The 11,975-nt window shown below is 51.8% G+C and overlaps 2 protein-coding genes across 4 annotated transcripts; one reads left to right on the plus strand and one right to left on the minus strand.

The window, feature by feature from the left end:
* Positions 1–843: 843 nt before the first annotated feature.
* THAP11 (THAP domain containing 11) lies at positions 844–2,852 on the minus strand. Its single transcript, XM_019756169.3, has one exon. It carries the CDS (start codon positions 2,430–2,432, stop codon positions 1,500–1,502), a length of 933 nt encoding a protein of 310 aa, XP_019611728.3. The 5' UTR covers positions 2,433–2,852; the 3' UTR covers positions 844–1,499.
* A 3,140-nt stretch (positions 2,853–5,992) lies between these two features.
* CENPT (centromere protein T) lies at positions 5,993–11,946 on the plus strand. Of its 3 annotated transcripts, none has more exons than XM_019756148.3 (13): positions 5,993–6,438; positions 7,580–7,670; positions 7,812–7,899; positions 8,009–8,105; positions 8,224–8,360; positions 8,485–8,521; positions 8,737–8,885; positions 9,540–9,728; positions 10,032–10,358; positions 10,617–10,707; positions 11,272–11,448; positions 11,508–11,639; positions 11,717–11,946. In XM_019756148.3, exons 1-13 carry the CDS (start codon positions 6,326–6,328, stop codon positions 11,838–11,840), a joined length of 1,752 nt encoding a protein of 583 aa, XP_019611707.3. In that variant the 5' UTR covers positions 5,993–6,325; the 3' UTR covers positions 11,841–11,946. The 3 variants fall into 3 exon arrangements, with proteins under 3 accessions (XP_019611707.3, XP_019611715.3, XP_074170811.2); XM_019756156.3 differs by having other exon boundaries at positions 5,995–6,438; positions 11,535–11,639; XM_074314710.2 differs by having other exon boundaries at positions 6,310–6,438; positions 7,561–7,670.
* Positions 11,947–11,975: the final 29 nt, after the last annotated feature.

The raw sequence follows: 11,975 nt of genomic DNA on the forward strand, positions 1-11,975 counted from the left end.
TAGAGAAACATTTTGGAGTCATTCTAGTTCGCAGCCATGGGAAAGTCTCCAGGTAAGTGACTTTTTCCATAAGTAACAAGGGAATGATGTTTTATGGGGCCTAAGAAGTGTCCATTTGTGCCCAACACCCATAATAAACAGGGCTAGCTTTTAAGGCATTTGCCTTTCCCTATTGGATTTGAGCAAAATTATATCAAGCTATAGAAATGTCATCTCAGCCCTACAATATCCAATCTTAAGAAATCTGGAAACACCCAAAAGTATTGTCAAGGGATTACAAATCCCAACTCCTACTCCTTAAAGCCTCCTATGGATCCAGCTCCTTCATAACAAAGGAGTACCAAGACCAAAGGTATTTGTACAACAATCCTTGTGCCTGCACGAGCCATGACTGGTTCCAGCTCTGGTCTTCACTGACTTAAGTAACTGCATGCCCATAGGTGCCAGACCCTGTACTAGGCCAAAGGGCTATAATGGTGAGCAAAATTCAACCCCAGCTGAAAATTCATGAGGAATTCAAAACCCTCATAGAAGTGGGCTGTCACAATTCCATTTAGTTTTCAGTTGCTCCTTCTCTGTCTTGAAAGGACATAAGAAGCTGACCCCTGGACTAACTGGGACCATTTGGTAGTTTCCAAACTGGGACGACCTGGGCCAGGAAATCTGTGAGGACCTTATGAGGCCAGGGTCCATGTGCTTAGGACCCTTTCATGGAGAAACCATCTCTGCTCCCAGGGTCAGCCTTGTTGAGACCTAAGGTCAAGGCCTACCAGGGGAACTATTTCCCCATGTTTCCGGGGGACTTAGTTGAGTCCTCATAAAAATAAAATGGCGAAACCCAAATAAAAACCTTACTTTGTTTAATTCGTTTTGCCAAACAAACACAGTGAAAACTTTAGTCTGACTAATTGTACAGAAAATAGAATTTGTAACCAGTAGCAAACATAACAAGGTAAACCTAAGTCCCTGGCAAGCTGGCTCTCCATCAGCAGGTCACCTAGATCCCCTTGTAGATGGCCTCCTGGTGAAGGAGGTCCTAGGAGGCAGAGGCACAGATCTGCCAGTCCCCATCAGAATCACAGGCTGCACCTGGGAAGGAAAAGCATGAAAAAGAGAAATGATGTTACTTGGCTCTCTTATCACTACACACGGAAGAGTTGTCTCTGACTGCTGGCCAACCTCAACGTGGTGTCTTCCCAAACCCACAATCCTTGGGCATCCCACCTGCATCCCTAGAGTATAAGTATCAAGTTCAGTAGTTCTTAAGCCTCTGCTTAACCAGAACCTGCAACATAAACTGGGGGAGGGGGTAGACAAAGTCATAATTGGTGGTGTCACCAGTGCAGAGTCTTAGGTCCCAGACTTCAGGAGGAAACAAGAGGGGGTCCAGGTGTCAACCAGTGCCCCAGGAGTACAGCGGAGTTCGACAGCAGCAGCCTGCTGTCCTCCTAAGCTGGCAGGGGTCCATCCGGGAATCCTGCAGTCCACGGGGGACCGGTTTACATTCCATGCTTCTTGCGAATGACAGCCATGGCCAGCAGCCGATCCTTCTCACGGAGTTCTTCGCGCAGCTTGGCTTCAGTGAGACGCAAGTGGCGGATGCTGCCCTTCATCTCCTTCATCTTCACCTCCATCAGCGCCAAGATGTCCCGCTGCTCGTTCAGCTTGCGCAGGAGCTCCTCCTCCGTGGTGCCTGACGACAACGAGTACGAGTGGTCTGAGCCAGTATCAGGGAAGCCCTCTTCCCCTACTACCACCAACTGGGGGCCCACTGGACACTCAGCGGCCTCCAGCCCTGCGGTAGCAGCCTCTAGCTCCGACGCGGCAGCTGCGGCGGCTGCGCCCTCTGCGGCCGCGAACTCCACTTGCACTGTCAGATCGATGGGCTTCACATCTTCTCCGGTGGGAGTGGTGGGGGCCGGTGGCACTGATCCCGGAGCCTGGCTGCCGTCTACAGCGGCCTGAAGGGTGAGTAGCACAGCCGCAGAGGCAGATACCAGGTTCGGCTGCAGCTGAGTGGTCTGGGCAGTGGAGGCTGACGGCGACGGGGGCGGCGGCGGCTGCTGCTGTTGTTGCTGCTGCTGCTGTTGTTGCTGCTGCTGCTGCTGCTGTTGCTGCTGCTGCCTGCGGCGGGCGGCTGCCGCCCCCGCGGGTCTGCGTGCTACTTTGCGTTCGTTCACGCCGCGCAGCGGGAAGATGGTGGGGACGCGTACGGTGTAGGTCTTGCGGCCGCCCTGGAAGTGGACGCTGCAGAGACGGTGACCCGTAGTGGGCTGGAAGGTGGAGAAGCATCCACTGACGCCGGCACGGGACACGTTCTTGAGCCAGAGGCGCCGCAGCTCAGCGTCCTTGGGAAACGTGTAGAAGTGCAGTGCCTTGTCCCGGTGCGAGTTGTTGTAGCAGCCCGGCACGCAGCACGTAAAGCCAGGCATGGCTACGACGCGCGGCCCTCCCCGGCCCACCGGCCTCCTGAGCCCTTCGACGGCCCGGTCGGTCTACCGCCGCCCGCCCCTCGACGGGCGGCGTCGCGCAAGGGCCTGGGCGGCCTCTCACTACTGCCGCCCGGCGCAGCCGGCCTGGCCCGGCGCCCCGTGCCCAGAATACGCTTCTCGCCGGCCCGCGCCGCGCCGCCCGCCAGGCCGCCTGCCTGCGCTCGGGAGTCGGCCCCGGGGACGCCGCGAAGGACCGCCTGGGAAGTGGGACTACGCCCCCCACAATACACCGCGCCAGAGGCAGCTGACTTCCGGGGCGGGGGCGTGCTTATTCCGGCCGCTTTCCAGGGCACCGCCACGGCCTACTCAGAGTAGATTCTTTCCCCGATCCGGCTCATCCCGGGTGGACTAGAGAAAACTATTTGGTTGGAACGCTGTCGCCCGGACTGCCCTTTACAAAGACCCGGAATCCTAATGGAGATTGGGAGGCGCGCGCTTCGCCACTGCGCAAGCGCCATGGGCATATGCCCATGGAAACTACAAGTCCCACAATGCCTTGCGCTGAACTCAGCGACTGCGGCTTGGAGCGCCGCCTAAGGGAGAGGTCGGATTACGGGGGACCAGGATTTGGGCGAGGTTGTCCTGCCTTCGGCTAGTGGTTCCCCAATCTCCGCGACTGAGTCGAAGGCATTCAAGCGGTGCTAGGGTTGAGGACCTGGGCCTCAGATCATTTAAAGACCTTAGGATCCCCTTTGTCTTGCGATGGGGACTCTCCCTCGACTCAGCTGCTGCTTGCGTTGACTCACTTTTTAACCTAAACATAATCACCAATAGGCGCCTACTATGTGCTGGGCACATTGCAGGGAGTTGGGAACTTTTCAGGAGCCAGACCGACCCGGACTACCAGAGGGAGGAGGGCCCGACATTTGGATAATGTGAATTCACGCGAATGGGTATCTGTAATCACAGAAATAAACGTTCAACAGAAATGAACTGGTCAGAGGAGGAAATGGGAGGTGGAGGCCCAGGAAGAAAAAATGAGGAAAAGCTTGCATGGGGAGGAGTAGCTGGTTCTTGCCCGAGTACTAACCTGTAAGGCCCTGAGGCAGGAAAGAGCTAGGTTCCGCTTTAAAGAGCTTGGAAGGGGGCGTCCAGAGTAGCAGAAGCGGCAAAAGAGGCCAAACTGGGTCAAATTAAAAGATTTGGGATTATATTTTGCAGGCGACTGAGAGCTGTTGAAGGGTGTTAAGAGAATGGATAGGATTTGTATCGTAATGACACCTCCTGAATCCCCCCTACTTCTATGGGGAGAATGTTCTGAAGGGCAAGAGAGCCTGTGGAAAAGGAGAACGGAGGCCAGGCAGTCGTCCAGGGGAATTACCTGAAAGCTAGTACTCCTTTGCTGAGTTCCTCCTTTCTTCTGCTTCTTGCTCTTCTTCACCTTCTGATTTTTCCTTCTCCTTTTCTTCTCCCAATTACAAACCACGGGTGTGAAATTGAAGCCTAGTACATATTATATATAATTATTTGATACAAAAACAAAATAGATTGGGCTATTTAAAACCTTGCAAAAGAAAAAAAGTAACATTCCAAGTTAACTTCCTTTTTTTTCAGTTTGTTGTTCTTTATTATAAAACGACTCTACACTTAAAATGTTTTAGAAAAATACAGGACAATGGGCGAAAAACAACTATTTTTCGTGTCCCATTACCCAAATATTACCATTGCATTTCTGTTTACAACCAGTGTGATACTTAGTTATTTGTGTGGATTTCACAGACCCATAACAGGAGAAAGTCCCACTCCTCCTGGCCCATGCAGTGATGTCCACAAGTTGAATCCCTTCAAATTCAGAAATGCATTCTCTGGTATGTATAGCTCATAGTGAAAGATGTACATTCATTTGGGTGAATCATTTATACCACGGTAAAATATGAATACATACTTTGTTATGATTAAATATTTATAAAGTATGTGCAGTAGAAATAAAATTCAGCAAAAAATCATTATATATGTTAATGTATTTTCATTGTCACACAATTACTGATACAGTTTTACTCCTACCTGTCTCAATACCTACCTTACTCAAAAAATGTTGGTGAGAGGTCATACTGATACATCCTTATGCACAGAACATTGAAGATTATGCTTGTAAAATTCTACCTCTAGTACATAAAATCACTTCTCGTCTACATTAAATCTTCTACACTCAAAACATCTGGAATGCATGGCTTTCTCCCCACCCCACTGCCCTGCCCACCCTCTATCTTGTCACCTTTGGAAAAAGGCAAGAACCTATCACACGTCTCCCTACTTCCAATCTTGCCTCCCCTATTCTTGCTCTTCACATGGCTGCCAAAGAAAACATGATTATGTAATACCTCTGTTTAAATCCCTCCAGTGGACTATTGCATTTAGAATTATATCCAAACTCCTTTCCAGAGCCTACGAGCCCTCACAGGATCTGGCCCTGGACAATCTCTTATTCTTCCCCTAACTTCATGAGCCTAGTGTTTTTTAAACGAGTAGTAAATATGCAGTTTAATGAATTATATAAATACATAGAATAATACGATGCAAAAGTAAGCTCATGTCTCAAACTGTTTGAAGAGATTTTTGTGTTTTTTTCCATATCCAGTTCAAGGCTTTATAATAAATAAATAAATTAAATAATAGATAAATAAATATTTCCTTTAGGTGATCATGGAAATGTGCCTGCAAAGGGCTAGCAAATTCAGTCAGATAACATAGAGGTCAGAGCTACATGATGAGGAATATTGATATACTTTTCCTCCTCATTTCTCTTAAGCAGCAAATATCTAATTTTTTTCTTTGCTTTATTTTTTAACACAAACACATGCCTGTTTGAGTATCTGATACTTTACACCTGATCTAGGAGCAAAAAAGAGAACAACGTGGGAGACTCAGAACTCAAGTTCCAATTCAGTTCCCATGAAAACTTAAGAAAGGGGGAGGGCTCTCATAGGTGAAAAATTTGGTAACAGAGTCTCCAGCGTTAACAGAACTTTTGAGAGCCAGGAACTCACCTCAAAATTGCACATACTTGGAGATCATAACATCTCTGCTGGGTCACAAACAGCCCACTCCACTCACCTCTGAGCCTGCAAACTGGTCTCATTAGATATTGCCTTCAGAGTGGTCTTTGCAAATGCAAATTTGACCGAAACACACTGAGGGTAAAATTATTTTTTCCTGGCCCACAATGTCTTGAGAGAGGGAGATAGGAATGAGAGACATTCTAATAATAGTGACCACTATTTATTGATGGCCTGACTTAGACCATGTGTCAGACCCTGAGTTAAACATTTTCTCATTGACTCATTACAAGCCCATTATTAGGTGGCTATCATCCTCAACTTACAGGTGAGAAAACCAAGTTTTGACTGGTTGCACACATTTGCCTAGGCTCACTGCCAGGTAAAACTGCCTCCAAATTCAGAGTTTGCAACTGCTGTGTTTCCCTGAGAATAAAACCTACCCCAAAAATCAGCCCCAGTTAAGATCGTCAGCCAGACAGACACATTTTGTATGTTATGACGATGTTCCAGAAGATGGCATGACTGTATTTAAATAAATAGATTGTTGTACATGAAAAAATAAGACATCCCCTGAAAATACGCCCTAATGCATCTCTTGGAGCAAAACTTAATATGGGACCCGGCCTTCTTTTTGGGGAAATACAGTAAAAGACCCTGTCTTATTTTCGAGGAAACAGTACCATTGTACAGGCTCCCCCCCCCCCTGGGCGAAAGGGCTGAAACTGCAATTCCCGTGGGGCAGTGCGGCAGCGTCGCGAGACTTGGCTTAAATGTGGCGGCGGGAAACCGGCTGCAGCGGTTATCCCAGCAGTTGGGAGGCGGATCGCTGAGGCCATGGCTGACAGCTACAGCCCTGACAACGAGCCTACGACGCGCACGCTGCTAAGGCGCGTGCTGGATACAGAGTACCCGCGCACGCCGCGGCGACCGCGAAGTACTCCAGCTGGGTATGTGAGGGCGCTGCCCCAGCACTTGAGCAACCGGAGGGACTGGGGCATGGGGTGTCTGCGATCCAGCGCTGACCTTGTTTGGGAAGAAAACAGTGTCAAAGAGGTGCCGTGCCCAGGACTCTGAGAACTGGCTCCACTCCCCAAGCTGGGCTCGGGTCAGCTATTTGCCCCCACCCCTGAGACTCCAGGCAGCCAAGTCTCGGGACCACCGAGTTCAACAGTGCCCGCGTTTTGGGGGATCCACCTCTGGTGAAGGATAGGCGCTCAGAATACTGTCTTCTGCCCTGTTCTTTAGGCCACTTTCCCCCAAACCAGCGCAGAGCGTATTAAGGCGTCTGCCCTGAACTACCTCCCAGGTGGTCCCACCTTTCCCTGCACATTGTCCTACCGTCCCTGCAGCTCCTAGCCGGAAGATGGGAAAGGACCTGGAGAGTACAGTCTGGGCGGAAGTCAGGAGACAGGAACTGGAAAGAAGCTTTGCTAGGGATCAGGAATTTGGTCTGACTTGGTGGGAGTGTCAGCGCATGAGGGCTGTGGTGAGCGATGGTGCAGAGGGTGTGGGCATTGGCATCTGCCAGACGGGCAGTGCACTTCCGTTATAGGCAATGGGAAGCCATTCATTACAGGTTTTAGACCTGTGCTGTTGAAACGGGAGCTGTACCCCGGGAACATTTATGTGGTTCTGGAACCTGAGAAGGATTGGACTGGAGAGACTAGGGCTAGAGTGATCCATGTGGAGGTTGCTGTCAGACCCTGACAAGTACTTAAGTGTTTAAAAATATTTAAATGTCTTTCTTGGATTGTTATTTTAATGGCTGGATGGATACTCCTACAATTGCTCCTCTTGTCCTCGTAGTGAACCCCTACTTCTGCCAAAGTCACCTTTGTAAAGTCTTCCTCAGCCGTCTCTCTGACTGGGTCTTCAGTTTCTCTCTCTTCCTATACTTCTTGGGCTCCTTTTCATCCACAACCCTAGTGACATAGAGCTAGGAATGGGGGCTATGTGGGGACAAGTGGTTTCTGGATTGTTGGCCCTGAGGGAAAAAGACTTCAGGCCAAGATCCTGATGAAGGCGTGTCTCTGCATCCGCTAGTTTCCCCCTCCCTCCGTAATTCTCAGAGTGCTGGTCTTTATACAGTGCCCAGAGAGCCCTGCTTGAAACTCCTTTCTCTATGAGGCTGAGGAGCCAAACAAAGACAGCAGCCAAGTGGCGTTCCCATAGAGCCAGGGTAAGTGTCCAGCCCACTGACTACACTACAGGGCTCTGGTTGCCTTCAGGGGTCCCTGAGGTCTAGCTCTGTTCTGGAGCCCACCTTGAGGGATTCTCAAGGCAAAGGAACAGACTGTTTGCTTAGTGCTTTCGCCCAAAGTCTATTGACAGATTGGCCCACATTCAAACCAGTGAACGCCTGAAAGAACAGACACCCCGGACTCTGCTGGAGAACATCCTACTAACTGGTGAGTGAGCACTGGCCTGCTGGTCAGAGTTAGGCCACCAGTCCCATGGTATCCCTCATTCAGAGCAGCCTGCCCTGCCAGCCCCACCCTCCTCTTGCTATTTCTACAGCCCCAGAATCTTCCATGGTCATGCCAGCGTCCGTGGTGAAGCCAGTGCCGGCACCGCAGGTGGTGCAGCCCTCCAGCCCGGAAAGCAGTCGGGGCAGGTACCAGTGAATTCCTCCCTGGGGCTAGGCGGTTAGACAGCTCTGGTCAGGCAGCTTTTTGGGGGGCCCAAAGCCCAGATTTGGGCTTCCTGGCCTGAGATAAGCTCCATCCTTGTAGCCTGGAGCTGCAACTTCCTGAGCTCGAACCCCCTACAATCCTGGCTCCAGGTTTGCAGGCTCCTGGCAGGAGGAAGCAGAGGCTGCGATTGTCAGTGTTCCAGCAAGGAATGGACCAGGGGCTGCCTCTCTCCCAAGGTGAGGCCCTGGCCAATGCCTGTGGCCACTCTCTTGTGTCCTGTGTGGAGGCTGAGGCCTGAGAGAGGGTTATCATGAGCCTGGGGAACTTATCATGGTTTCTTCTTTTCATGTCCTCTTGCAGAGCCTCATGGGAATACTGATGCCTCCTTCCTCTCCAGGTGCTGTTGTCTGTTCTGGGGGTTGGAGGAGAGGCTTGGGGAAAGAGGTGCTGACCAGAATGGCATACTGCTCCCTGCCAGTTTTAGCCTCATAGCATGGTGGCTTTGTTTTAAGAAATGAGAGCACCAAGGCAGATGGAGAAATTGGGGGGTGGGGGGAGGAGGACTGGGCTTCAAGTAGCTGACTTTCCTTTGTGCCTCCTCCCTCCCACCAGCACCCCCACCCTGACCTTTGCCACACCTTTCCAGCCAGAATCAGTGCAGAGGCCTGGTTTGGCCCGCAGACCTCCTACACGCCGAGCTGTAGATGTGGGTGCATTTTTGCGGGATCTGCAAAATACTTCTGTGGCCTTGGCTCCATCAGGTAAGGTTGAGATTTCTGTCTTCTAGTCTGGAGAAAGTTGTTCCTCCATGAAAGATAGGAGGTGCTATTGAGTCCAGGGTTTCTCCCCTCTCCATTGGGTCAAGGACAGTGAGCAAGCTTGGTCAGTAAGTCTATAAAGAGTTCCTGCTTTCTTTCCATAAGGTTCCCTTATCTTGGTGGGACCCAGTCTTAGTCCCTCAGGGTCTTCCAGGAGCCCATGTCCTTGAGGAGCTACAAGGCTGAGGGTAGGAAAGGGGTAGCTGGAGCTTATTGGGAGGTACAAAGAGGCCAAGTGTTAGGATCAGCAGGCCAGTCAAAGCTGACCTTGGAACCTGATTCCAGAAGACAAGTCAAGTTCACCAGGGTAAGAAGAGGGTTCCAGGCAGAGGGAACAGAGTGAGAAGTAGAGGAAGGAGGCATAAGTGAGAAGTTAGGGTGAGGCAAGCTGTGGAGCCTGGGAATGCCAGGCTGAGGGGCCGGAGGGTGAGCAAGGAGAGCTGTGGGAGGGAGATGAAGCTTAGAGTGCTAGGTGGTTTCCTCTCTCTGAGGACCACTCCGGGCAAACTCAGGAGGCCCTATGGCTAGGGCCTGGTGACTGGGTAGCAGCACATAGGCCTGGAGTACACTGAGTGCCATCGGGCTCTTAATCTCCAGGTGACAGCCTCAATACCCCTGCTGCCACCCTGCCAGTGGACACTGTGTTGGAGGACACCCAGCCCTTTGCCCAGCCTTTGCCTGGCCGCTCCCCCAGTATGCACCACTCCCTGCCCTGCCCCTCTGTCTCTGCTGAGAGGGCTGTCAGCTTCAGGACACGGAGCAGTGGGCCTAGGCTGCAGAACAACAGTGAGTATGTGGGGCAGGTGACCCTAGAGCCAACCCAAGCTTGGGCAAGAGTTGGCACTGGTGGTTTTCCTTCCCCAGGTCCATATGTGTGCCCACCAGCTTGCCCTGGCTGATGGTCCCTCCTCCATTTAAGAGCAGAGTTAGTGTTGAGCCAGGGGACTCCAAACCAGTACCCTGCAGCTGCCTCTGGCCTTCTATCCTCAATGGGCTAGGCTGGGTTTTACTCCTCTGTCTTTACCCATTCTCAGAACTACAGCCTTGGCCTACTGCTTCTCTAGCCTATATTGTCTCCCCTTGATTCAGGTCCTAGGAAACCAGCCCAACATCTGGCAGGAAAGGCAGAGGAAGTTGATGCCCTTGGTATGGGTTCCCCAAACAACAACAGTAGTATCTCTGGAGAAGGTGGACTAGAACCCTTACAGGATGAAGTTGCTGAGGAGGTAGAGGAAATGATGGAAGAAAGCTCGTGCATGAGCAAAGTGAAGGAGGCCACAGGAACAGAGGGATCTGCCAGAGCAGAAGAGCTTGAGACACACACAGAAGTGATAGAAGCAAAGGGATCCTGGAGGGCTGTTGAGGCCAAGGAGCCAGAAGGATCTTCGGGGGATAAGGACACCTCTGGTAGGACAGGTAAAGGGCCCACTGCAGGGATCAGGAGCTGAGGGGCCAATGATCGCTGTTTAGTCCGTGACATTGGAGGACGGCCTTGCCTGAGTTGTGTTTCTCAGCACAGGTAATGTTGGGCCACGGAGACGCTGAGGGGCCCCTTGCTTGGCTGGCTGGAGCTAGATGGGGCCCTCAGTGAACAGGACAAGGAGGCTGTAGGCCTTCAGGGTTCTATGAGATGGTTAGGCTTGAGCCCCCTATAATCCTGCCCTTTCTCTACAGCAAGTTCCAAGCTGGACTCCAGCACCCCAGAGTTTCATCAGGCCAGGCAACTTCAGTCTCTTGAGCCAGCCCCACCGGCAAGCACAGCAGTGTAAGATCCCATGACCCTGTTCCACGGGAGCTTCTTGGGAAGGGGGCAGGCACTGAGGTTGGCATTGGGCACCAGGGGGTGCCCTCTTCCTACAGGTATGCAGATCATTACCCAGCATAGCGCCCTTAGGTGGGCTGGGTGGGGCTCACTGAGAGCACATCTGTCATTCTGGTGCCGGCTTCCAGGAGCTTAGAGCCTGTGTAGGGGGAATTGACTAGGTCAGCATGTAGTCAGAGAAGACTGCCTGGAAGAGGACTGGCAGAATCAGACAGGCAGCAGTGGGCTAAGGGGAAGGAATGTCCATGCCGAGGCCTAAGGGTTATGGGCCTGAGCAAATACTAGTTTGTATGATGAGGCTAGACTAGGACACTGGGTCCAGACTGTGGAGGATTAGGGCCTCTACATGGCCTTGTCCCCATTTTCCCCAGCAGATGGCTGGAGCTCTTGGTCTGTGCTGGCAAAGGAGCACAAGGGCTTCAGTCTTGGCAGGAGCCAACAAGACTGATCTTTGATTAGGGGCCTCTTTAGGCCGTGGTTTAGCTAACTGCCCATTCCTGCCCCCAGCTTATCTTCCAAGCCTCTGGAGCCTCTGTCAGCCAGGCTTCCTCCCAAGGCCCGCACTGCTGGCCCCAGACAACGTCGAGATCCCTACAAGACTGGACTGAGCCACTATGCTAAGCTCTTCAGCTTCTATGCTAAGATGCCCATGGAGAAGAAGGCTCTGGAGATGGTGGAGAAGTGGTGAGTCCTGGACCCATGGGTGGGAAAGGAGCCCCTTAGCTCATGAACTGTCTGTTTAGTCTGTTCTATTGCAACATTCTTGGCAGCCTGGACAAGTATTTCCAACATCTTTGTGATGACCTGGAGGTATTTGCTGCTCATGCCGGCCGCAAGACTGTGATGCCAGAGGACCTAGAGCTGCTGATGCGACGGTAAGTGGGCGGAAGCAGGGAGGTCCTGGGTGCGGGAATGCTGGGCTAATTCTGTCTGTCTCTGTCTTCTGCTGCAGGCAGGGGCTGGTCACCGACAAAGTATCCCTGCATGTGCTCGTGGAGCGGCACCTGCCCCTGGAGTACCGACAGCTGCTCATCCCTTGTGCATTCAGTGGCAACTCTGTCTTCCCTGCCCAGTAGTGCTCAGGCCTTGACACCTGCCCTGCCCCCACCTGAGCGCCCTTGGTCCCACATACTCTTCCAGGTCTCCTCCCCATCCCCCATCAATAAAGTGTCACAAACAGAATATGCTGTGTCTTGGTACATGTCCTGGGG

Source organism: Rhinolophus sinicus, chromosome 8, assembly GCF_057876585.1.
Source record: "Rhinolophus sinicus isolate RSI-liver-muscle chromosome 8, RSI-T2T, whole genome shotgun sequence".
Classification (NCBI taxonomy): domain Eukaryota; kingdom Metazoa; phylum Chordata; class Mammalia; order Chiroptera; family Rhinolophidae; genus Rhinolophus; species Rhinolophus sinicus.